Here is a 24,950-nt window from a genome sequence, read left to right on the forward strand (position 1 = left end):
ACCCCAATGATTCAATTCTATATATTACATTACTCAGTGCTTATCAAAATGGACTCTTTCTTGATCCCCTTTATCTGGCTTCACCATCTACCTCCCTTCAGGCAACCACCAGTTTGTTCTCTGTATTTAAGAGTCTGCTTTTTCCAACCGACACATGACAAAATGCTCAACATCACTCATCGTCAGGGAAATACAAATCAAAACCACAGTGAGATACCGCCTCACACCTGTCAGAATGGCTAACATTAACATAGACAACAACAGATGTTTATGAGGATACAGAGAAAGAGGATCTCTTTTGCACTGCTGGTGGGAATGCAAACTGATGCAACCACTCTGGGAAACAGTATGGAGGTTCCTCAAAAAATTAAAAATAGAACTACCCTACGACCCAGCAATTGCACTACTAGGTATTTATCCAAGGGATACAGGTATGCTGTTTGGAAGGGGCACATGCACCCCAATGTTTATAGCAGCACTACCGCCAATAGCCAAAGTATGGAAAGAGCCCAAATGTCCATCAGTGGATGAATGGGTAAAGAAGATGTGGTATATATACACAATGGAGTATACACACATATACACAATGGAGTACTACTTGGCAATCAAAAAAATAAAAAAAAATCTGGCCATTTGCAACTATGTGGATGGAACTAGGGGGTATTATGCTAAGTGAAATTAGTCTGTCAGAGAAAGACAAATATCATGTGACTTCACTCATGAGGACTGTAAGACACAGAACAGATTAACACAAGGGAAGGGAAGCAAAAATAATATAAAGACAGGGAGAGGGACAAAACATAAGAGACCCTTAAATATGGAGAACAAACAGAGGGTACTGGAGGGGTTGTGGGAGGGGGGATGGTCTAAATGGGTAAGGGGCATTAAGGAATCTACTGAAATCATTGTTGCACTATATGTTAACTAACTTGGATGTAAAATTTTAAAAATAATAAAATAATAAAAACTAAAGTAGTTTAAAAAGTCTGCTTCTTGTCTCTCTTTTTGTTAATTTGTTTCTTAACTTCTACATATGAGTGAAATCATATAGTATAAGTCATTAACTAGTTTTTAACATTTTATTGTGGAAATAGTCTAATACAGATGGTCTCCAACTTATGATGGTTCAATTTAGGATTTTTCTACTTTACAATGGTGCAAAAGTGATACACCTTCAGTAGCAACTGCACTTTAAATTTTGAATTTGGATCTTCCCTGTGCCAGCAATAGGCAGTAAGATCCTCTGTCATGGGAGTGCCTGAGTGGCTCAGTCAGTTAATTGTCCGTCCAACTTTGGCTCAGGTCATGATCTCACGGTTGGTGAGTTTAAACCCTGCATCGGGCTGTCTGCTGTCAGCCAGGAGCCTGCTTCAGCTCCTGTGTCTCCCTCTCTCTCTACCTCTCCCCAGCTCATGCTCTCTCTCTCCCTCAAAGATAAACATTAAAAAAGAAAAAAGATCCTCTTTCATAATACTGGGCAGCAGCAGGGTGCCTCAGCTCCCAGTCAGCTACATGAGCCCAGGTAAACAACCAATAAATACACTGACCACCATTTGTACCATACAACCACTGTTAGGTGTTCCCTGGTGGTCTAGTGGTTAGGATTTGGCACTCTCTCCCACACAACCACTGTTTTTCACTTTCGGTACAATATTCAATAAATTACATGAGGGGCACCTGGGGGATTCAGTCAGTTAAGTGTCCAACTCTTGGTTTCAGCTCAGGTCATGATCTCACGGTTCATGAGTTTGAGCCCTTCATCGGGCTCCATGCTGGCAGCACAAGCCTGCTTGGGATTCTCTGTCTCTCCCTCTCTCTCTGCCCCTCTCCCTCATGCACACATGCATTCTCTCTTAAAGTAAATAAACTTAGTTCGTTCTTTGAATTTTGACAAACGTGTAGGCCTGTATGACTTAAAGCCATTGTTTTAATATTTTAAAAAATATTTTTAATGTTCAGAGACCTTCAAAATAACGTGGGTCTCAAACTCATGACCCTGAAATGAAGAACTTCATATTCTACCAACTAAGCCAGTCAGGCGCCCCTCCTAAACTTGTGTTTTAATGCATCTTTCATAATTAACACATCAGAGACTTTGCTCTACCAAAATCTATATTTTCAGAATAGAGTACCTACAATTGTAATAATCTGTGGGATAAGTCAATGAGTGAAAAATTTTTCACTTTTTTTTTTATTGTGGTAGTAGTATACATAACAAAATTTACCATCTTAACCATTTTTAAGTGTACTATTCAGTTGTTACTGATGCATTCACATTGTTGTGCAACCATTACCACCGTCCATCCCTATAACTCTTTTCATCTTGTAAAACTGAAACCCTGTACTCATTAAACACCAACTCCCATTCCCTCCTCCCCCCAGCACCTGGCAACCACTATTCTATTTTCTGACTAAGTACCTCATTTAAGTGGAATCACATAGTAGTTGTCTTTCTGTGACTGGCTTATTTCACTTACCCTAATGTCCTCAAGGTTCATCCATATTGTAGCATATGTCAGAATTTCCCCTGTTTTTAAAGTTGAATAATATTCCATTGTGTGTGTATATGCACACCACATTTTGCTTATCCATTCTCTTGTCAATGGACATTTATCTTGCTTCCACATTTTAGCAATTAAGAATGCTGCTGTACACATAGGTGTACAAATAATCTCTTTAAGACCCTGCCTTCAGTGCTTTGGGATATATACCCAGAAATGGAATTGTGGGATCATATGGTAATTCTATTTTTAATTTTTTGAGGAACGGCCATACTGTTTTCTATAGAGGCTGTACCATTTACATTCCCACCGAAAGCACACTAGGGTTCCAATTTATCCACATCCTCACCAACACTTGTTTTTTTGGTTTTTTTTTTTTCTAGTAGCCATCCTAATGGGTATGAAGTGGTATTTCATTGTAGTTTTGATTTGCATTTCCCTAATTATCCATGGTGTTGAGCATTTTTTTCGTGAGCTTATTGGCCATTTGTATATCTTCTTTGGAAAAATGTCTATTCAACTCCTTTGACCGCTTTTTGAATTGTGTTGATTTTTGTTGTTGTTGAGTTTTAGGAGATCTGTATATATTCTAGATATTGATCCTTTATCAGTTAGATGATTTGCAAATATTTTCTCCCCTTCTGTGCATTGCCTTTTTTCTCTGTTTATATCAAGTGTCTCTTGATGTACAAATATTTTTTAATTTTCATGAAGTCAAATTTGCCTGGTTTTTTTTTGTTGTTGTTGTTACCCCTGCCTTTGGTGTTGTCAGTGAATGAAATTTTAAACCAGTTATTTTGTGGTATATTCAGTATTGTTGTAGATTTTCTTTTTTTCAAAAATAAGCAAACCAAGATTTCTTTTTCATGTGGAAAAAACAATGGGATAGAAAACACTATCACCTTCCTAAAGAAATGCTACCCAGGTTGTACTAATTAATGAGAATTTCTTTGCCTTTTGTCCAGTGCAGTCACTACAACAGGCTCTGTGATCATAATAAATTTTTATGCATTTGTAAGAAAAATACAATAACATAGTTTACTAATGACCTGTTTTAGTCAGAAGCACTTCCTTTTTAAAAGTATAAATGTATAGGGGCACCTGGGTGGCTCAGTTGGTTAAGCTTCTGACTTCGGCTCAGGTCATGGTCTCACGGTTTGTGGGTTCAAGCCCCATATCGGGCTCTGTGCTGACAGCTCAGAGCCCGGAGCCTGCTTCGGATTCTGTGTCTTCCTCTCTCTCTGCCCCTCCTTTGCTCACATGGTGTCTGTCTCTCTCTCTAAAAAATAAATAAACATTAAAAATATGTATATATAAATATATAATAGAAGTTATATGAAAAAGGAGATCCTTAAATGGAAAGTTCACTCTGAATTTGTATTTTAAATTTTTTTTTCAACGTTTATTTATTTTTGGGACAGAGAGACAGAGCATGAACGGGGGAGGGGCAGAGAGAGAGGGAGACACAGAATCGGAAACAGGCTCCAGGCTCTGAGCCATCAGCCCAGAGCCCGACGCGGGGCTCGAACCCACGGACCGCGAGATCGTGACCTGGCTGAAGTCGGACGCTTAACCGACTGCGCCACCCAGCCGCCCCTGAATTTGTATTTTAAACCAAACCTCAAAATTCTCCAAAAATTTTTCATGTACTTAGTGATATCAAGGCCCAAAGTTTGTTTCACTCCATGCCTGTGGCATCATTTTACAAATGAGATAAAATGGAAATCATATGGACAGATTCAGAAAAGATAGAATTCACTAGTGTTTTTGAATATGTGGCATGGCAGTGTGCCTTTTGTACAATTAAATAATGAAATATTGCACATTTTTCAAAATCACAAAGGTTATATGTCTCCCTGGAATCTAGAAAGTATTTCTTTCTATTTCTTTATTTCTATTTCTTCGTATTTCTTAATTACCAAATGTGGGTTCGGCAGCACAGCTTTCTCACGGCTCCTGTTGCATCAAGGGTCATCTTTGTGATTTCCTCTGAAAACGACTATACATTAACATACAAGGTTTGAGTGGGGGATGGAAAAGGGAAAGGTGTTAATTCAGATGTTATGAAACTGTGATAATGCCATTATTTAAGGCACTTATTTGGGTATGTTTATACTTTGTAGTTTTATAAATAAACCCAAGGGGCTCCTCCTGGTTGTCACAATCCTCCTTGAATCTCGTATCCTGTCTGTCTCTTCCTATCCGACAGTAGAATTGATGCCGCTCTAATCCCTGGAAGTTTGGAACTAATGAACTGACTGCTGAGCTGCCGCCACGGAGCTTGGTCCCAAACTATACTGTACTTCACACTCGATTTATTCTCCAGATGGCGAGACTGTGCCGCCCTGCCGCGAGGGACCACCTCTTCCACTGGAGTGTAAAAGTGGACGGATGTTGTTTTCTTTGCAGATTTGATCATTCTGAGCTAGAAACTTGCGAGGATGATTAGTTATTAGCTTTAATGGGTGCCAATTGAACCAACTGCACGCATATTTTCTCCTTTAATTTTGGAGTCTGCAGGTCTTGGCGATGGTTGATTTATCCGCTTTCTTACGTCACTGGAGCGTGTCTCTTCCCCAGGTGATAAGAACCGAGTCTCTGAAATCATAGCACGCCTTGGTTCCTGGCCCAGACAGAGTCACATAATACGGTGGCTTATGTATAAGGACAAGTTTATTAGCCACTGGTCCACTGCACTGAGCAGCCCATGGCACGAAATATCGATTGAATGTGGGAAGTTTGGTGACACCACTTTTTATTTAGAACAGGGGCCGATGAAAATTCTGATCTGTGCCTACTTTCTTTGTGACCTCTGTGGAGTCCACCTCTGGAATCACATACTACAGAACACACTATGGTAATTAGTCTCTACAAAGATCTGATGTAACTGTTGATAAAGGCTTTAATTCCATTCCTTATTCTGGTTTTTTTTCCTCCAGGTTTTCAGATTTTAGAGGAACAAGTTCATCCTACATTAAGAAAAATCATATCAAGGCCATTCCGTAGGGTTAACACTACTGCATTTAGAATGCAGTTCCTTCTCAACCTCATTTTGAACAACCCATTTTGCTACCAGAATGTAAGACACCCTTCCCCGCAAAAAAAAAGGTCTTTTTTGAGTGGCCTCTTTTTGCTTTAATTTCCTCTTCCTTCTTTTTTGCCAGGGAACATTACCTCCCAATCATGTCAGCAAATCACCTTCTGAGAAGGTGGTGTCTGCCAGGCCGTATCTTACTAATCCCCCGAATGAGATGGAAATTGGAAGGATGGTCAGGGCCAAAGAGCAGGCAAAGAAAAAGAGAACCAAAGTGTGAGGGGAGCGAGGTGATGCAAAGGAGAGAGCTGTAACAGAAAGAGATTGGTATCAAGGGGAGAGAGAGAAGGAGGGAGAGAACAGAATGAACAAAATTTCTTTCTTTTCACAACTGGGTGGACTGTGGCTCTCTCTAACTGAGCACCCAGAACTAAACTTAATTGTTCTTAGAAACTGCCTTCCTCTCACCCAGCAGATGGCATGGGTGTGTTTGCTAGCACAGTAACATATTTCACCATTAAAGCACCAAAAAGAAAAAAAAAATCAACATACTTGTTGGTTGGTATAAATTCAGTGAGGTTGTTGGATATTTTGGGATACATAGCAGAGGGATGCACACTCAGTTTATGTAAATTACAACAAGCAACAGCCTGTTAATAAGGATGTTGTGTGGCAATATACCTCCAAAGCCATCATCTTTTTCTGGAAAGGTACAGAATGATGAAGTGGAAAGCGCTTGTCTTAATTCTGAGCCAAAAAAAAAAAAAAAGTCTAATAAAATGCTGACTATTCACTATTCATTATTATAATGTGAAAAGTACTAATCAGATTATGCCTAAGATTGGAATTAGGTATTTCATTTGCAGCCAATTTCACAAGGGTTGAATTTTACTAAGTAAACCAGAATGTGCTGAAACCATGGCAATCTGACTTTAGATAAAAATCACGAACAGGTTTAGCGCACGAGCTTTGAACAAACAGTCTCCTTCTAATCCAAATGAAACAACAAAACAGCTTAGAGGTCAGATTTTATTTGACACCTACATGAACAGTTTAGGAAGTTGATGTTGCCAGGCTTCCGTCACCTTGAGCACACATGCAGATTAAAGTAGAGAGTGTGGATGATGATTCAAGTAACTCACATTTTTAAATGCATTTCAGGCTAAATGATCTAGTTAGTTCCCTTCCATTTTCCATTCACTCGGTCCCAGTAGGCACTTTAGAAGCCCAACCTGCTATTGAAAGAAACCCTGGAAATTGAAATATTTACAAGCTGCAGCAATCCTGAGTTTGTAGCTGTTCAGGCTACATGGAGCATAACACATTTTAGGTTCTCTGAGGCCATGGATCTAAACACACACTGCCAAAGAGCTGAAGGCATTTCTCCCGACAGCTCAAGATGTCCTTAGAACCATGATGCTGAGCTCACTTCCGCTCTTCACCTGCAGCATTTTCCTGTTAAATGAACAGGACTTCCTATTTAATGAATGGAACAAGGCATGGGGGGGCAAGTGGATGAGTTTTATAGCTGTGGAACAGCCAAAGGCATGATGTGGAACCAGGCCACTGTTGGCTCCATCATCCCTCACTTTAGCTAGTGTGAGCTCTCTTGCTTTTGTCTAAGCTTGGCCTAATTATCAACAGTCAGGGCTCTGTAAATCAGGGCTCCACAGAGCTGTCCTAAACTGGTCTCCGTACTCTGTTTCCAACTGACCTGACAACTCTAAGCCACTGTTTCCTCACACTGTTTAACTCAGACCACATTTGGAAGCCTTCCCTCCTCTTACTCGGTCGTAGACCTACATCCGTCTGCTTTAAATCTACTGTCCTGGCTTGTCTTGTTGATTAGACTTAGACCCAATATTGGCTCTAATAATTGTTTCTTTTTTTTTTTTTTTTTTTGTCTCCACTTTGGTTTGCTATTTTCCCAGGTAAGTATTGCTGTTCAAATGGCTGTATATTGTTAAGACTTTTTTTTTTAACCACATTCATCAGCAGTGAGAAGCTTTAAAGTTTTATTAGTATCATAAAAACCCTTCCCAAATGAAACTACTTTTGATAAGTGTTCATTCTGACAATGAGAATTTGTTGAGGGCTGTTGGCAAGTTGGAGGAATTTGTTTTTGAAACTGAAATTGGCAGGAAGTAATGACCCCAAGTGCTTTCTTTCTCTTAACTCCAACCCCCAGCCGCTCAATGTGCTCCTTTCTCTCCCCACCCCTTCCCCACCTTCAACACCCGAACTCAAAGGCAATAAATAACATGTTTGGTTTCATACAGTTTTTCTAAGGACAATTCATACACCGAAACAGGCTTCAACCTTTCAGCTTTTCCTAACTATGGAGTATAGACTGTCAACTCAAAAAAATGCATTTGTTTTCCACTTCATGAAGGGATTTCTTGGTGATATTATTGCCTTACATCTGAATAAGCTGGAGCTTTTTTGTACTGTGGAATGTCATTTTCCTATAAGTGCCTTCTTAATTGAATGTCAAAATTCAACTCAGTTGCAAAAAATTTTTGAGTTAAAAACATGATGCATATGGAAAGAGGAAAACAAATCCTTATTTTTTCCCTAATGTGACTATGCCAACAGATGAGACTACAATTATCCAAATGTTATGTAGTTCCTTATATTTATTAAACGAGAAAATGCAGGTAGAAAACTGAACCATGCCTAAGCTGAGTAAATGCTCAATAAATGTTATGTATTAATTATTTCACCTTTCAAGTTGGGAAGAAATGCTAATGAGAAAGAGGACAGTAGTATTTAGAAGTGCACCAAGAGCGCTTGGGTGGCTAGTCAGTTAAGCGTCCAACTTCAGCTCAGGTCATGATCTCACAGCTCATGGGTTCAAGCCCTGTGTCAAGCTTGCTGCTGTCAGTGCAGAGCCTGCTTTGGATCTTTTGTCCCCACACCTTTCTCTGCCCCTTTCCCGCTTGCACTCTCTCAAAAATAAATAAATCTTTAAAAAAAAAAAAGTGCACCAGTATGCATTACGGTGGCTGTCATCTCTGTTATAGTCATCTTGAATGAAGTCTGGAAATCAATCACTTGTCTGTCAGATCGGACAACTTGCTTCCAATACCATTTATGTGCTAGACAGGAAATGTGTAGATACAATCATGGTGCTCAGACTCTGAATCCATATAGCAGACTCACGGTCAGTAGGACTGTGTTTCCTCTCAGTGATAAATAAACTTAAGAGATACATTTTATCGACACTTACAGAATGAAGCTCGATCGAGAATAGTAAAAACTCTTGAAGACTTTGATCTGGGCCCAACTGAAAAGTGTGTAAGGGTCAATTCGGTGTCCAGCGGTCTGGCCGAAGAAGACCTGGAGATCCTCCTGCAATCCCGGGTCCTTCCTTCTAGCCTGATGCTGCCAAAGGTCGAAGGTCCTGAAGAAATCCAGTGGGTGAGTAGCTAATGCTTTGCTTTAATTAAAGACTCAGGAGCAGCTATGAAGGAGTAGCAGAAAGGAAGGATTTGGGTGCTGCAGATTTTGAAAACACATACACGGAACAGAGAAAAAGGGAGCTGAGGAAAAGAGGGGAGTGCAAGAGACTATTGCCTTCACACAAGGGGAGCCTGGCTTTACCCAGCGTGTTCAGAGGAACAACTCCGCTCTTGGGATGATGCTTCTGCACCCTACTCAGATTTGCGGGTTGGACAGGACAGCCTCCTCAGTCTTTGGAAACTAGCTTTTGCCTGAGAATTGGATCACACCTCACACCCTGCCAGGCCCTAACCTCCACCTGAAAGAGCAGGGAAATAAATGGCTGTTACCCAGGTTCATTTGAAGTCTTCATACACAGCGAAAGCACATTAGCCACGAATGAAAAAATGACCCTAGAGAAGGAGAGGGAAAGGTCACTCCTGAGGGCAACTAGAGGAATAAACAGGAAGCTTTTAACTAGTGGTTTTAATTAGCACAGATATTATTTCCTGAACAGCTCTCCAGTTCGTCCTTTTTTAAATTGCTGACAGGTGTGTTTGTGTTTCACGACAGACTTTTCAGCCAATAAAAACCTGGCATGTCAAATTACTTGAGAAAACTTTGAAATGGGCCTAATTATACTATGATTGTTTTAATTGTTAAAGTAGGGGGAGGCTAGATTTTATTTAGGAGTTGCTATGATTTTGCAGATCTCTGCTGAATAAAATAACTGTCCATTGTGCCCCTCCAGGGCAGACAGGCTGTGACTCATCAGTGCTGGAAGCTTGGTAAGGGCATGTGGACAGTGGTGATTTTAAAGCCACATCTGGGATTATCTCTAAGGCTGTGGTTGCAAATACAGCAATACAATGAATAGTTGTAACACCTGAGGAAACCATTCCCTTTTCTAATGCACGTAGATGCCTTGGATCTATACTTTCCAATGCTATAGCTACCTGCCACGTGTGGCTACTGAGCGCTTGAAATGTGGCAAGTCCAAATTGAGATGTGCTATAAGTGTGAAATACACACGGGATTTTGAAGACTTAGGAGCCCTCTCCCCAAAAGACTGTAAATTATCTCAATAATTTTTATATTGATCACATGTTGAAATGACTATATGTCAGATTGATTGGGTAATAAACATTATTTTCTTTAAGATTTTTTTTGTTTTACTCCTGAAACCCATATTACATTATATGTTAACTAACTAGAATTTAAATAAAAATTTGAAAAGAAAAAGAAAAGCAGGCTACAAAAAAAAAAGAATAAATAAAAATAAAGAATAAAGTTTTTTTTTTTTTTTTAAGTATTCTCTACACCCATCATGGGGCTTGAACTCACAACCCTGAGATCAAGAGTTGCACGCTACACCAGACCAAGCCATCCAGGCGCCCCAGGTTGAATAGACATTAAAACCACATTCACCTGTTTCGTTTTACTCTTTTAATGTAGCTACTAGAAAATTTAGAATTACATATGTAGCTGCCATTCGGTTTCTGTTGGACAGCTCCGTGTTGGAGTCTTCTTGAAGACCCACGTTCAAGGACCCTTATTTACTGTCTAAGCTGGAGTTCTTCTCTCCAAGGTCACCCCTCAGAAGCTGGGAGATACTGGTTATAGTAGGTTACACTCTCTGAGGCCTCCTACCCCATTTGAACATGTCTTAAATGGATTGAAACAGAATCTGAAGCCACTGTTCCCTTTTGGTTTCATAGTTAATGCCTGTTTATCACCGTTATTACCCTTCATTTAAGAGACGAGGACCCACCCCAGCCTTCAGCTACAGCTCCTGTTCGCTGTTTTAAATCCTTGGATAGAAATAGGATTTCTAGTTAACAGAAGTCTTTTGGGCTGTTTATTTTTTCCTCTCCGTTTGTATTTATGTGAAGCATAAAACCCAGAGCCTGATGCACAACTGAAAGATGGGCTTCCTTGTTTTCTTTTGTGTGAGAATCTCTTGCTGGTCTTTTGTCGCTAGTGTGGGTTCTTGTTTGACTGGCACGGCTTATTGGACTATAACAAGCGTGACTCTGCCTCCTTTGTCGCGGGACAATTCTCCCACAAATCCCGAACAGTGTGCATTCTTCCAACACACTATTGGGTGTGCACTGGAATTGAAAGAATTGCTGAGCCCTGCTACTTCATCTCCTCCCCAATCTCTTTGTGATTTTTTCCCCTTCTTTTCCTCCACCCCCCTCCCCCTTCCCCTCCACCTCACTGAAATGAACACTTTACCAGGCCGGAAACATTTAATCGTCTCCTTTTGAAAAAATTAATTGAAACTTCTCCACTAGTTACCTTTTGTGTCAGTACTTAATGCAATTTTTTAAGAAAGAAGGGGAGGAGGAGAAGGAGAATGGGCTAGAATATTTAATGTTCAAATGCCCCTATTGGCTTAAAAACAAAAAAGCATTAGAGATTTTTTTGTAAGAACAGGAAACATAAAGTATTTAACTAGTTTTAAACTTTATGATTTTCGTAGTTATAACTGTGATCACAAAGAATGGGGCAAGTAATGTTGCAAGTTTATTCTTCTTCTTTTTTTTTTTTTTAATGAGGAAAAAAGTTCCTCCAGTGCATATATAACCCCAGAACCACTAATATTTCATTACCCATTTTCTAGCTTAAATGTGACATAAATTATGTTTTCTTTTCATTTACACGGAATATTATCCATTTTGTCTCCTTCAATTGTAGCCCTCTTTCTTGCTATTTTGGTTGAGTTATTCCTTCCCTTGAAAAGTTACTAAGGAGGTGACGATGATGGTGTCTGAGGAGGGGAGGAGCCGTGGAGCAACTGGGAATAATTCTTCATTACTGAAAGCTGTGATTTATTTTAGCCTAATTGTAAAGTTACTGCAAATTGCTCAAAAGCTTTTTAAAGATCCCAGTGATTAGATTTTTTAGAGGGGGGGGGGTGCTGCACAAGCAAGGAGGGGGCAGCTAAAAGGGGAAATAACACCTCTAATCCTGCTTCTGGTAAATAGGCTGCCAGCTTTTAAAATGAGTTTCCTTTCTATTAGTCAGAATATTATGCTAAGCCTTAAGCATTAGTTTTTTTATGTTGCCATAGCAGCCCTATTCCTGCAGGGTGGTGACCTCCGATGATTACAGTACAAAGCTTATAGGGTCTTGAAACCCCCTTTGAAGATGAAAAGTCTTTGATGGTTTATATTTATGCAAATCTCTTAGATATGATTTACCCAACTGAGACTGAATGGAGAGATGATTAAAATTCCCTTTTCCTTTGATATCCATTAATGGCTGAATATTCCTTAAATTTAAAATGGATATATATGTTTTCATCTTTATTTACAAAAATATCTTTGTCATACCTGTGTGTTTTTTTTTTTTTATCTCCCCACATCTTATTAGATCTAGATAGACATAATAGATTTACAATTTAGAGTGTGGTGGGTTTTTTTTTTTTCCTTTTGAAAGGGGGGGGGTGGTGGTGGTGGTGGAGATCTGTGCAAGAGCTTTTGTATGTTTCCAGATGATAGATTTTGGAATTTGGGCTACCCCACTGGCAGCACAGAGCTAGCTGTGAACTGGTCTCATGGAAAAAATTGGCGAGCTTTGGTCTTCAAAGAATTAAACTTCCTTTTTAAGGTCTTCCTAGGTAAGCTAAAAAATTATGAAGAAAAACCTTCTGAACAAAGGATAATGGTGCTATAATGAATAATGTGGGTGCCACGCAGAAGGCTGCTGAACAGTTACACTGATGTCAGTGCCTGGTCCAAAACAAAAACAGAAAGGCAGGTAGAGCAACACTTTGCTGTTTTGGGGGCCTACCATTTGCATTTAACGAAGTGAAGGCTAGAGGTCTTAAGCAAATATGTTTTTAAGAAAAGCATTTAAACTCCAGAATCTCTCTTTCCACTTCTAACTCCTAGGCCTCAAATTACTCCTTTAGGGGGGAAAAAAAATTAGAATGCTTGAAGTTTTACTATTCAGTTTGGTGGGAACTTTGTTACCTTTTTCCTTTGGTCTTTCCTCCTGTTTTTGTTTTGTTTTGTTTTGTTCCGTTTTAATTCTTTTTTTGTGTACGAAATAAGCTGGGATATTACTTCCTTAGGCCAAAGACTTGAATACTACTTTTGTGACTAACATTTTAGTGATTGTACATTTTTTTCCCCTACTAATCACCTATGACACTTTTGGTTTTAGTTTTCAGACAAATTTTCATTCTACTTAAAAGGCCGAAAACTTGAACAACCTATGAATTTAATCCCTTTTGTGGAAACTGCAATGGGTTTACTCAATTTTAAGGTAAGAAAACATAATGTGACTAATTAGTATTTTATTTACTACCTAAAGAGAACTTCTGTTCTCTTGACATCTACTTAAACTATTTTTCTAGAAATATTTTTAAAGCAAAGTAAACCTTGAGCACCATTTATTGCCTATAATAATCCAAAATCAGGCTGTGAGCATCTTAGAAGACAAAGAGATTGGTCAAGTAGCAAGGGAAAACTTCCCAGACCTAAATATTTAAATGAAATGTCTATATATTCTTATTTTAATTAAATAAACATATATAAACATATGCTTTGAATTACTATATATATAGTTAAAATGTACATGAAAATGTATTTTGTTGCCCTTATGAATTAACTTTCAGTTGTTCTTTTGTATACAATTGCCTTCTACTGGGAAATTTTCTGGCCTCTTTGTAGCAACGTTAGCCATAATGTCTAGTATATAAGATTGCTATTTGTAGGTTAGTATACACCAGTAAGTTGTAGTATATTATTTCAGTTTGCCACATTAGAACATAAAGAATTTCCCAGTATACATTCAGGAAGATTAGCTGAGCCAGGGGTTTTCCAGCATTGTTTAAGCTGCCTTAAACAATTTGCCTTAACAATTTCATGGCTACCTTGTTTCCTCCCTTTTATCACTGATCATTTAAACCGTTTTCCAAAATATGCCTCCCATTTCACCTGACTTGTTAACATCAATGTAGCACCCCGTTTCAGAGGGCAGGAGGGAAGAAGTCCCTAAAAACAAAGAAAACAGATAGTTGAACTGCTTTAGATAATATGGGAGTAAACGCTCTGAGAGGAAACTTTGAGACCTACTGGACCTTGCAGGAGGGCCAGGGGGCACATGCTTGGGAGCCGCTTCCAGCCTCATGATCAGCGTGTTTACACCACTGACCACAGATTCTTCCAGCCTGCCCCACAGTTCTGAGATACAATCAAAGCATATCCCTTAGATGCAACTAGATTCATACAATGATTGAATTCTAAACTCTGTTGTACCATTATATGCCATAGTGTACTTAGAGCACTTACAGCCTCTGAAATTAATCAACAGTGTGCTCACCCCATTTTCATGTCTTCCCCACCCACATGCTGAATCTCCACCTTTGTTAATTCAGTTCCAGCTATGACAAATGTTATTAATCTTTATTTTCACATAGAAATATGGAAGTTGCTAATTAATACATCTTGGATGTCTTGTTGCATTTTTATTTTCCCCTCTGGAATTGTAGATTTTTGTATGTCTTTAGTCCTGAGGCCATTTACTAAGAAATCCTGATCCTAATGCAAATAATCCAGTGAATTTGATCTAAAAATTCTTGTTATGTTTTATGTTTATTGTTTGAGAGTCTCTTAAAGCAAGAATGAATTTTGGAAAAGCAGAAATAATTTATAGTACAATCAAAATGAGTTAATTCAAAGTTTCTCTAGAAATTAGATGAACTACGATTTGAATATTATATTAAAATACATTTATAACTATATTCCTACAGTCCATTAAGCAAAGCAAATCTATACAACATACTTATCTTGACAATATTAAATGCCTTTGAAAAGAAGTGAATTTGGACTACATTTTTAGGGCTGCTAGTTTGCTTTCAGCCAAACTGTGTGAAGAGTTGGATCTTTCTGTCACTTAAATACATCAGGCTGCTTCTCTCCAAACTGTTCACTTCTGTGAGATTTGGTTCTGTTCTTTTCCTTCACAGACCGTGTGTGAAGAAGCACTAAAGACCGGACCTCAAGTGGGTCTTTTTCTAGATGCTGTAGTTTTTGGAGGAGAAGACTTTCGAGCCAGCATAGGTATCACATTTCTCTCTCTCTCTTTTTCAGTCTCTATGTGTGCATGCATGTGTGCGTGCATGTGTGTGTGCGTGCGTGTGTGTGTGTATGGATGGATGTATTTTTTCTTTGCCCCTTCATGAATGGACATTTACATGACAATATATATTTACCAACCATGACAATGGTTGTTCAGCTGAATGGGCAATACTTTCTGATAATTTAGGGCCCCTCATAGCTGTCCTGCTTCCAGAACACTACATTATTACTTCTGTTCATGTATGAAATAATAAAAAGCCTGTTGCAACCTCAGATGTGGTTCAGGAACATATGACATCTACTTTGTACATAATAATATATGAACAACCTCTCCATTGCTTAAATATTTTATTTTCACATCAGTATGAAGGCTGTCTAGGCTTGTAACACAAATTTAAAGCAATTTCACATTTGCTTTAATGAATCATTTTCTACACGAAATGTAGTATGCAAATATTATTTAAAATAGATCCTAAATTCCTCCTAAAGTATATTTCGGAACTCTTCTTATTAAACATTTATTGAGATAGCATGCTAGTTTCCACTGATCTTCCCCATCCGTTGGGTAGTATGCCTCTGGTCTGGGTACAGGGATAACTAGAGACTGTGGACATACCTAGAAAAGAGGCCAAAGCCACAAAGCATTTGCAGAACCACAGTTCCAGTGGCCTCAATACTGGCGCTTTCCCTGAGCAGTGTCACGGTCCAAATAGAAACAGTGATACTCCATACACACCCGCTCCTAGGGTGAAAGAAAAGGAACTTATTTTAATACCAGCCTTTCCAGGAGACTTTTGTGTTTCCGACAGTTCAGCGGACACTTTCTGCCTCTTTCAAAAAGAGTGCCCTTCCGTTTCCCCAAGTTCTTCGTCCAAACCCTGAAGCTGCTCTATTTGGCTCAGAACCTTAGTTATGGCAGGGCACTGCAACCACAGCACGCAAATTTCTGTGCTCGGTGAGAGAAGTTAACCATTTCCTTGCACAGCCACTCGGCCACCTTTTGTGGTGCTGTCTTTGGATTGATACTTTCCAAGCAATGGCAAGAAGGAAAAAATATACCAGAAGTAATTTGGGACCCATCATTTGTGATTCTATCTCCTGAGATACAGGAGGGGCCTTTTCTTACTCCACACACAAGTAATGACACTGAACGATGCCTTCCAAGAGAAATAGACACATATGAAATTTAATTCTGCATCCACATATCCCTTTTTTCGTCTATACTAGAATCATAGTTTTGCTGGGGAGCAATTCCCAGGATGACATAGATGCCTTTACAAAGGGAGTTTCTACAATAGATGGCTGGGTTTGGTTTCCAGAGTTAATGTCTCCCTTTGCTGTCAACATCCCATTTCAGGTGCAACAAGTGGTAAAGAAGCCCAAGATATTCTGTACGCCCGACAAAAGATTATTGTCATAGCGAAGGCCTTCGGTCTGCAGGCCATAGATCTGGTGTACATCGACTTTCGAGACGGAGAGGGGCTCCTCAGGCAGTCCAGGGAAGGAGCCGCAATGGGGTTTACCGGTATGACTCTTGATGACATCTTAGAAGCAGTATCTAAATTCGCAAACACTCCATAAAGGTAGAACTATAACCAGAAAGTCGTGTTTCTGTTGCAGCCACATGTCTCTTATACTTATTCTATCTGGCGTGTGAAAAAACCATCTAGGGCAAGAACCTGCTATATAAGTGGTCATGGTTTCCTTTGGCTCCGCAAGTCAAAAAACAAAGCACTCGTTTTATTTTCTCTTTACATTAGTTACCACTTTTTCTCTTAAGTATTTTGTTTTTGCTGACCCTCAGGGAGGGATGAAGCTATTACAGAAGTGTTTTTGAGGGAATTGCCATAAGAACTTGGGTTGATGGATAGAAGAAAATTTTCCTCCAACGTTCAAAATATTAATTCATTTCTGAAAAACAACAGTGATATCTTCTTTGATTTTTTTTTTTTTTTACTTTTATATTCTCCTGCCACTTCAAGCCCCTTCCTTCTGTCCCACCTCCCAGTACATGTCTCTGCACCTGACGACACCTACAGGCATTGGCTGGCACTCAGATCAGTGGGTCCCCTGCAATCCCATCCTGGAGCGCAGGCAGATATCTCTTGATTGCTATGTCCGATCACTCAGATCCCCAGGAGTCTGGAGAGCAACCGAAAATTGTGTTTTTGCAATAGAAATCCATTTTTTTCAAAACCACAGTAGGATTCTACACACAAACACATGTCTGCAGTTGTGTTCACTCACACACACACACACACGCAACTGCAGATAAGAAACACCATAAGCTCTTTTATTCTTATTTCTTCTGCTGCTGCAAGTTATAAGACTATCATGATCTGAAATGAACCCAGATAAGAAGGAAAAGAGACAAACATCCTTACTATCCCTTTTGTAAATATTTTTGAAATCCAGCCAGTTAGGGATTATGGAGATAAATATTTCATACAGTGACCTTCAATGTAAAAGATCTCTTAATGGATGGTGGTTTAACCCCAAATAAAATTAAACAACTTAAGAACAATGTTAATGTTACATTAGAATTAAATGAAGCTCTGACATTTGTTTTTGTTTTTAACATGAAGAGTCAAAATGTGATTCCACCACCAAATTTGTTTAATAAACGAATGTGATCTCTTCTAGAGAAATAGTTTCCAATCATCTGAACTATTAATAAATGAATTCTCCCTACCTTTAATAGTGACTAAGAAAGAAAGAGTCCCTCTACCCCAGCCCTGAGGTTGTCCTTGTCTCTGTGGTGTGTTACACCTGCCTCTTTCCAATGACCAGTTAGGAATAGCCCAAATGGAAAAGTTGGAGAAACGCTCCATGAAATCTATCTAATAGACCTCGATGTTGTTGGTCTAAAATGTGTAGCACTGGCTGCCAAGCAGCCAGATGTTGCTGTGAAATGGGCACTAATTCAATAAAAAAAATTTTTTTTGAAAACACTGAATTGATGCTGGCCTGTGTCACCATCATTCCGTATAACCTGGGTGTCCTCAGCTACCTCTGGGGTAAATGTTTGCTCCAGAACTTGTAAAGGAGTTTGAGAATTTCTCCAAGAAACAGGACTGAATTAAATTGGTCCCTAATTCAATCGCAGAAGACAAGTTACTTCAAATCAGATTTAAATTTCTAGACTGTGCCCAACTCAGCGTGAGGAGCTTACGGGCTTGGCACTATTGTTTCTCAACAACAGGGAGTATTAAATCACACACACACACAAATGGAAGCAGGGGGAGAATGGGGAGGCACAGAGGGTACAGTGCCCATTATATATGCAAGTGAACAAGTCAGTAAAGTGGGGAGCTACACTTCATAACCATTTTGCAATTTTTAGAAAGAAGGGCTTTGTTGTCCCAATTATATTTCTACATACCAATAAAAGGTAATTAGTCTGATTATAAGATATGAGATTACTTGTAGTATTTTTAAACAATAAGGGCTTTCTTTGAGTATTTTAGACCCAGTTCTGATCTGTTTGTCCTAATTATTTGTCATTTAATTGCCATAACTTGGGCTTTGCACAGGAAGGGAGGACAGTGAGGAAGGAAGGAGGGACAGAAGGAAGGGGAAATACTCTATCTGAAGCAAGTGGCTGAAAGTTTTCAAATCAAGTGGAAGTATTGTGATATCTGTAACGCTGATAAGGGACATTCTGTGCCATAAGGATTTTCTGTACTTTTCAAAATTATATATTATTTTTAATGAGTTGTATTTTTTTTAAGTTAGCCATGCAGGAAACAGTAGGTTATAGTTTCTTTTCTGCAGTCATTATTTCACTGGGCCACAGTCCATGCAGATTGATTTTAAATCAATGCATTGGCTCTATAAGTGGCTATTAACATTAGGAATTATTTTTATAAAAAGAAGCCAAAAATAAATCTTGGAATAAAGCTTCAACAGCTGACTTAGTCATCACAGGTATTCCAGTCCTGCATGCTGAGAAGAAAGATTATAAATATGAAGCACGGTAGGTTTTCTTCTTTTTTGCAGTCTTTTGTAGAAGACAAAAATGACACCATCATACAGTCACCTAAAAGACTTGACAGGTATTGATTTAAAGCACGATATATCAAGTGGTACTGTAAAAAGGATTTCATGGTCATAAATTTTAATGTCTTCCAATTTTGCACCCTCAGTAACTTGCCAATAACAGCTCTTCTGTATAAAATATTTGCTTCACTCCCACATGACATTAAAGTCTGATGTCCTGTTGTTGGGATATGTAAGAATCGACAAAAGATAACTTCATACATGGATGTTCATAAATTTCTGAAACTTAACACATATCTGAAAATTACCCTCATTACCTAAAAGATGGATACTTGCAAGCCATCCATGGTTTCAGAGTATTTCTAAATAGTTTGTTTTTCTCCTCAAGTCGTAGTGTCTGTACCAAGAAGTTCCCGTGAAATCTGGCTTTTAACACATCAGTATAAATTATGTACATAAATTATAAAATTCAGGACTAACAATTAGTACAAAATGACTACCAGAACTGATATCCTTTATTAATAATATTGTAACAACAATTAGATTACTTAAATATAATTGCAATACCTACTATTAAAAAAAGCTCTCATTTATCATCACTGGTATTATTTGCTCCCTGAAATTATTCCTCAGTTTTAGTATATATGCTGCTGAAGCGAGCACAATTCCTCAAATAATTTAAAGCAGCTTTATTTGTATAGGATTTTAATGTTGTATTAGTGTGCTGACAGATAAGAATGAAATAACAATGTGAAAGGGTTCTAATTCTGCTACTGTAAGAAAAGATACTGTTACATTTATTCATTTAAACTCTTTTCCTTGAAACACTAAGAAATTTTTTTTTAACAAATATTGGGTTTTTTCCTATTCAATAGAATAATGAGAGTAACAGGAATTGACCGTTTTTAAAAACATCAAGAGTATAATTTGTACTGCCTAAATGTTAAAACAACTATCTCAAAAGCAAAACAAATTGATATATGGACAAATAAATTTAGGAGAGCAAATTATCGTTAAGTGCACATTCATTTTTAAAGAACCAAATATGTCCATAACTTTATAATGTATGTAATAAAATATAACCTTGTCATTATTATATCATTAAATTATGTTGTATTTTATTAATGACCTGATTCAATTGCATACTTCCCTGATTGTTAAGTTGTTTCTTTTAATGACTTCATGATTTCATAGAACCCTGTGAGTCTTATGTTTGTGTAATGTTTTTACTTAAGATCCTTAAACTTAAGAAAGAAGCAGAAAGCTTTTTTAAAGCTATCACTACAGAGATAAGATTTCTTCTGGGGTATCTAAATATTGATAAGGAAATATTGAGTCTTCATTCTATTAAAAAATAAAAGGGAAAATCTGGTTATGTTTTTGGGTAGAGAAACTTTCTGTAACTTTTTTACTTAAACATTTTAAAACGGAGTAATCTAGAGACCAAACCACTGTTCAAATTTGCCTTCTGTGTCACTGTACTGAATAAAATATTTTCATTGACATCCAGTTTTCTGTTGGTGGTTAGAAATGGCACACTGTATTCATCTATAAGAAAGAAAGAAAATTAAATATGTTATTACAAGCCGCTATTTGACATCTGCTTCTGGTAAGCTTTATGAAAACCAACAGACTGCTCCTAAAAGAAATCATGGCAGGTGGGATAAATGATACAAAATAAGCAAAAGACAACTTGTAAAATTTGAAAGAGTTATATGATTTTTTTATACTTTAACTCAAAATAATCACTCTAATTTGCAGTTATTATCTTTTAAAGTTTCTGCCAAAGGATTAGCCAACGAGCTGCGAGTCTACCCACCTGTAACTAAAAATTAGAGATTATCTGTGCTAAGGTGGTATTTCTATAGGATAGGAAACACAATTATTCCCATTCTTCTAGGTTTCTTATGTGGTATTCTGGAAAAGCCTGCCAGATTGCAGTTCCTTTCTTTTTAAAAAGTTGTAAAATATTAGTTATTTTGCGTACAGTCTGTGAGGCATTAGGAGGCTTTCCTGGTTGAAACATTTTGTTTGAACATCTGTTTGTTGTTTTGTGTTTCCGGTGTTATTAATCTTCTTGTAGGTAAGCAGGTGATACACCCTAACCAAATTGCCGTGGTTCAGGAACAGTTTTCTCCTTCCCCTGAAAAGATTAAGTGGGCTGAAGAACTGATCGCTGCCTTTAAAGAACATCAACAATTAGGAAAGGTAAACGTTTTCTTAATACCTTGGGTGAAACTGGTGTTTAAAATACCGTGGGGAAAAATATAAAAAATATATTGTTTCATTTGTTTCAAAAACCGTTGCATTGAGAGGGGTAAGTTATGGGGGCAGGGGGACAGCATTCACCAGTGAGAAATTCACTTCAGGTAAATTGGCCCTTCCATGTTTCTGAATATTTCGCTAACTGGCCCTCAAGTCTCTCTATAGTTTATTCTGTTCATAAACTATATTGGCAGCCTTTGAGAAAATAGAAGTCTGTTTAGTTTTTCTCTACAGACTCAGATACAACCAACACTCATAGGAAAATAATTTTAGATCAAAGTGAGAGCAAGTTGTAATGAAATAAACACAGTTTGATCAAATGGTCCTTGTGGAGAGAAGAAATAAATTCCAAGTTATATTAATTTGGGGGCAAAAATGTACCAAAATCTCCTCCGGTTGAGTCATTTAAGAGTGGGAGGTTGTATATGTGTCTGTACCAATTTCTGGACCTGAGATTTGGATAGAATGGAGAGCAAATTAACGCTGGAGTACGGTTGTTCCTAATTTAGTGCATCATTGAGCCTCGCGTTTCCTGCTCTGTGGGTTTCTGCTATGTAAATATTGCAGTGGTGATGCGCAATCTGTCTCCACTTTGTGCCAGTAACACTTAAATTAGGTGTCGCCTGAAGGAAGATTTTATGCTACTCGCAGCATTGTCAGTTAATTATCTTAAAGGTTATTTGCAGTAATACCGTTTGACTCTTTTTAAGAGAATGGGGGGAAAGTTGCATTTATAAATGTATCCTAGAGGTAATATCTGAACTCGGCCTTGTTATTTACATAAGGAGTGGAGTTTTAATACCTACGATGCAAAAGTACTTAGGAGAGAAAGAATGTTGAAACATTACCAAGGTTCTAAATCTTAAACAGTCCCCTTTACAAAAAAAAAAAAAAAAAAGACAAAACTGGCTCTGGGTGGTGAACTGGTGACATCAGTGTGAGAGGTACCACTTAACACTTTTCACTGGCAGTAAAAACACCTAAAAATCCCGGGACTTGGAAATGAGGGTAACAGTATTAAGTGGGTCACTCCCTCCGCTCATTATGGATACCTGTCTTCAGCTCTGGCCTTGCACACACGTTCACCCTCACACACTCACAGGCTCATCTTTGCACAAACCTGCACTTAAAATCCAAAGGCAAAATATGTGATATTAGAAACATCCCATTTGGACTGACACCAATTTCAGGACAGTGTTCTTTGATTTCAAATCAGGAGTGGCTATTGGAAAAACACTGCAGTTTATAGAAAAATATTTTGAAGCTGACATTTGTGTTTTATGTTCATTTCTATATCTTGACTCCAAAACCCAGGTGCTCCATGAATACACATAAGTATTTACCTAAGAGAAGAGCCATGTACTTTTCCATTCATACATACCAATAACTCCATCCACTCCCCTCTCCTGCCTGTGCCTATGCACACATTCACTAAATGTTCTACACCTCTCTGTGTGTACCTTCTGCCAGCTAAGAATATGCATGTGATAAATACTTCTTACTGAAATAATAAACTGAGGCAAGATATGGGTCATCAAAATGGCAGACCAAGCAGAGTTCCAGTCTGGGTCAACACTGCCTCCGTTAATGGTCTACCCTGGTTTTCACATTGGATTACATCAAAGGATGCCTCTTGGTATTGTAAGCAGCTAGGAATATGGGAGAGGTTACCCTAAATTTCGGTAGCCAGCAAACAAAATTCAAACTAGAAACATACTCTTTTGCTGGCATTTCAGTTCTTGAATGAAAGCAAAAACATTTTTCCATCATATCTTAAAAGTATTGTTCCCAAACAAAATTGTCCCAAAGTGTCCTTGCCTTTTGATGATGGCAACTTAAATGTTAAATTCTGAACTGGCTTTTTTTTTTTTTTTTTTTTAATAAGAAATGCTCTCTTGTTGGAGTATAAGCTTCCACAACAGTGTGACAGGACAGCTTTTCTGAACACAGAACCTCAGAAATTAGAGCAGAAGGGAGACTTACTATTAGGTCATTTCCTCTCTGCCCCATTGCTGTTTGTTTCCTACAGCAAATTCTCCTGGTGCTTTGTCCAGCAAGGTTTAAATGATTCAAGTAATGGGGCTTCCAGTGGGGACATATGGTTATTTTATCCTGTTCACATGTTTCTTTCACTTTGCCTATAAATTGGCTGGTCACAAAAATTGGGTCTGCAGGTAGGTGACTCTGGGTCTTGAAGGGTCTTGGGGTTTAAATAATGTGCGTTCTGTTTGTAAAGATTTAGTATAAATAGGTTGCTCAATTGTATAAAGTATTGCTTCCAACAAACATCTAATCTGTTTTATTTCAAATGTGAATCACTGGTGAAAACATCTACCCTCAGATATTTTGTCCAAAGCACAGGTGACTCTCTCAACTACAGGAAACTGATAGTTTGTGTCCTAGTGAGACAGTTACAAATTTCCAAAAGACCTTTTTTTCCCCACTCGGATGAAAATTTCATTCAAGTAATGTTTTTAAGTAGAAATGACCCAAGAAAGCAAAATTATATATTTTTGCCTTGCTCTACTTCTACTTAAATTGTATTTAAATTATATTCTGCCCTGAGACCAAAGCCATAGCTGAAGTTCACAGGTAATGCTGGTTCATTTGTGTTTTCTATAGTAATAATAATTATTCTTATTCCATAACTATAATAATTATTATCAAAAATAAAAGTTCTACCTTTTCTTCTGTCCCTTCCAAATAACAAAATTTGTGGGAATACTTAGATCACAAGTAGGTAACTTACTGGAGTTCAGTTTGGTGTCACAGAATTTTTTGTTGTTTTATTTTAATTAGAAGATGTCCCCTTAGTCTAATGTCAGGTAAAAAATACTTTACATTAAAAAAATAATAATCTGCTCATATAATCTGTCACCATTCAGCATAGTGGTACCATTTGGGATAATGATACTAGTGACTGCTTTGTTTCAGGAAACTATAGATATTTATAGGCTAAAGAATTTTGCCTGGCACAACAGTCCCCACGAATAGGAATTAGGCTATAGATTGACATTACAAGCTCACCTTTCTTGTAAAAATCTGTTGGAAAAGCTTAAAACATTTCACATACTCTATGCTCCTATTTTAATTCCCATAAGCTAAAATATGTCTAACTTGCAGACATGAGTCGTGAGATATATGTCCACAATATTAATCAAACTTGAGTCTTTCTCCAATCCTTCCAGAAAAATATATTTTGAGATATAACCTTCATGTCATTAATTATTTTAGCTTCAAATTATTGGTAGAAACTTTAGCCAGGATAAATCACTTTCCATGTGATTTACTTTAAATTTATAAAGGATTTTCTTAAAGGCTGATTTTGTTTCTGTTATTTTTTCCATATTAGTGGCAATTCCACTATTTGAAAATTCTCTATTCAGAACTGAATTTAGAATTGCTTATTAAAAATATGATTTTGACAGTTCTTTTTTTATCAACTAAAAATTGTGCATAGTATGAATATTGGATAACTGAAATGAAAACATCTCAAGCAAGTATTTAGTTTATGTCATGATATGTAACTTACATGTTAAGTACATATAAATATTTATGCAATATGTATACATTCACATATTATGATATAGCATATTTTTTCATGTCTCTATTATAAAC

The 24,950-nt window shown here is 37.8% G+C and overlaps 1 protein-coding gene across 5 annotated transcripts in view; it reads left to right on the forward strand.

The window, feature by feature from the left end:
- CLYBL (citramalyl-CoA lyase) overlaps window positions 1–24,950 on the forward strand; it is a 254,668-nt gene that overhangs the window by 208,247 nt on the left and 21,471 nt on the right. For all 5 annotated transcript variants that reach the window (XM_043582320.1, XM_043582340.1, XM_043582333.1 and 2 more), the window contains exons 3-7: window positions 8,767–8,955; window positions 13,150–13,251; window positions 14,957–15,050; window positions 16,426–16,593; window positions 21,151–21,275. In XM_043582320.1, the coding sequence (XP_043438255.1) occupies window positions 8,767–8,955; window positions 13,150–13,251; window positions 14,957–15,050; window positions 16,426–16,593; window positions 21,151–21,275 (678 nt within the window). The remainder of the gene's footprint in view (window positions 1–8,766; window positions 8,956–13,149; window positions 13,252–14,956; window positions 15,051–16,425; window positions 16,594–21,150; window positions 21,276–24,950) is intronic.

The sequence above is a fragment of the Prionailurus bengalensis genome, chromosome A1 (assembly GCF_016509475.1).
Source record: "Prionailurus bengalensis isolate Pbe53 chromosome A1, Fcat_Pben_1.1_paternal_pri, whole genome shotgun sequence".
NCBI lineage: Eukaryota > Metazoa > Chordata > Mammalia > Carnivora > Felidae > Prionailurus > Prionailurus bengalensis.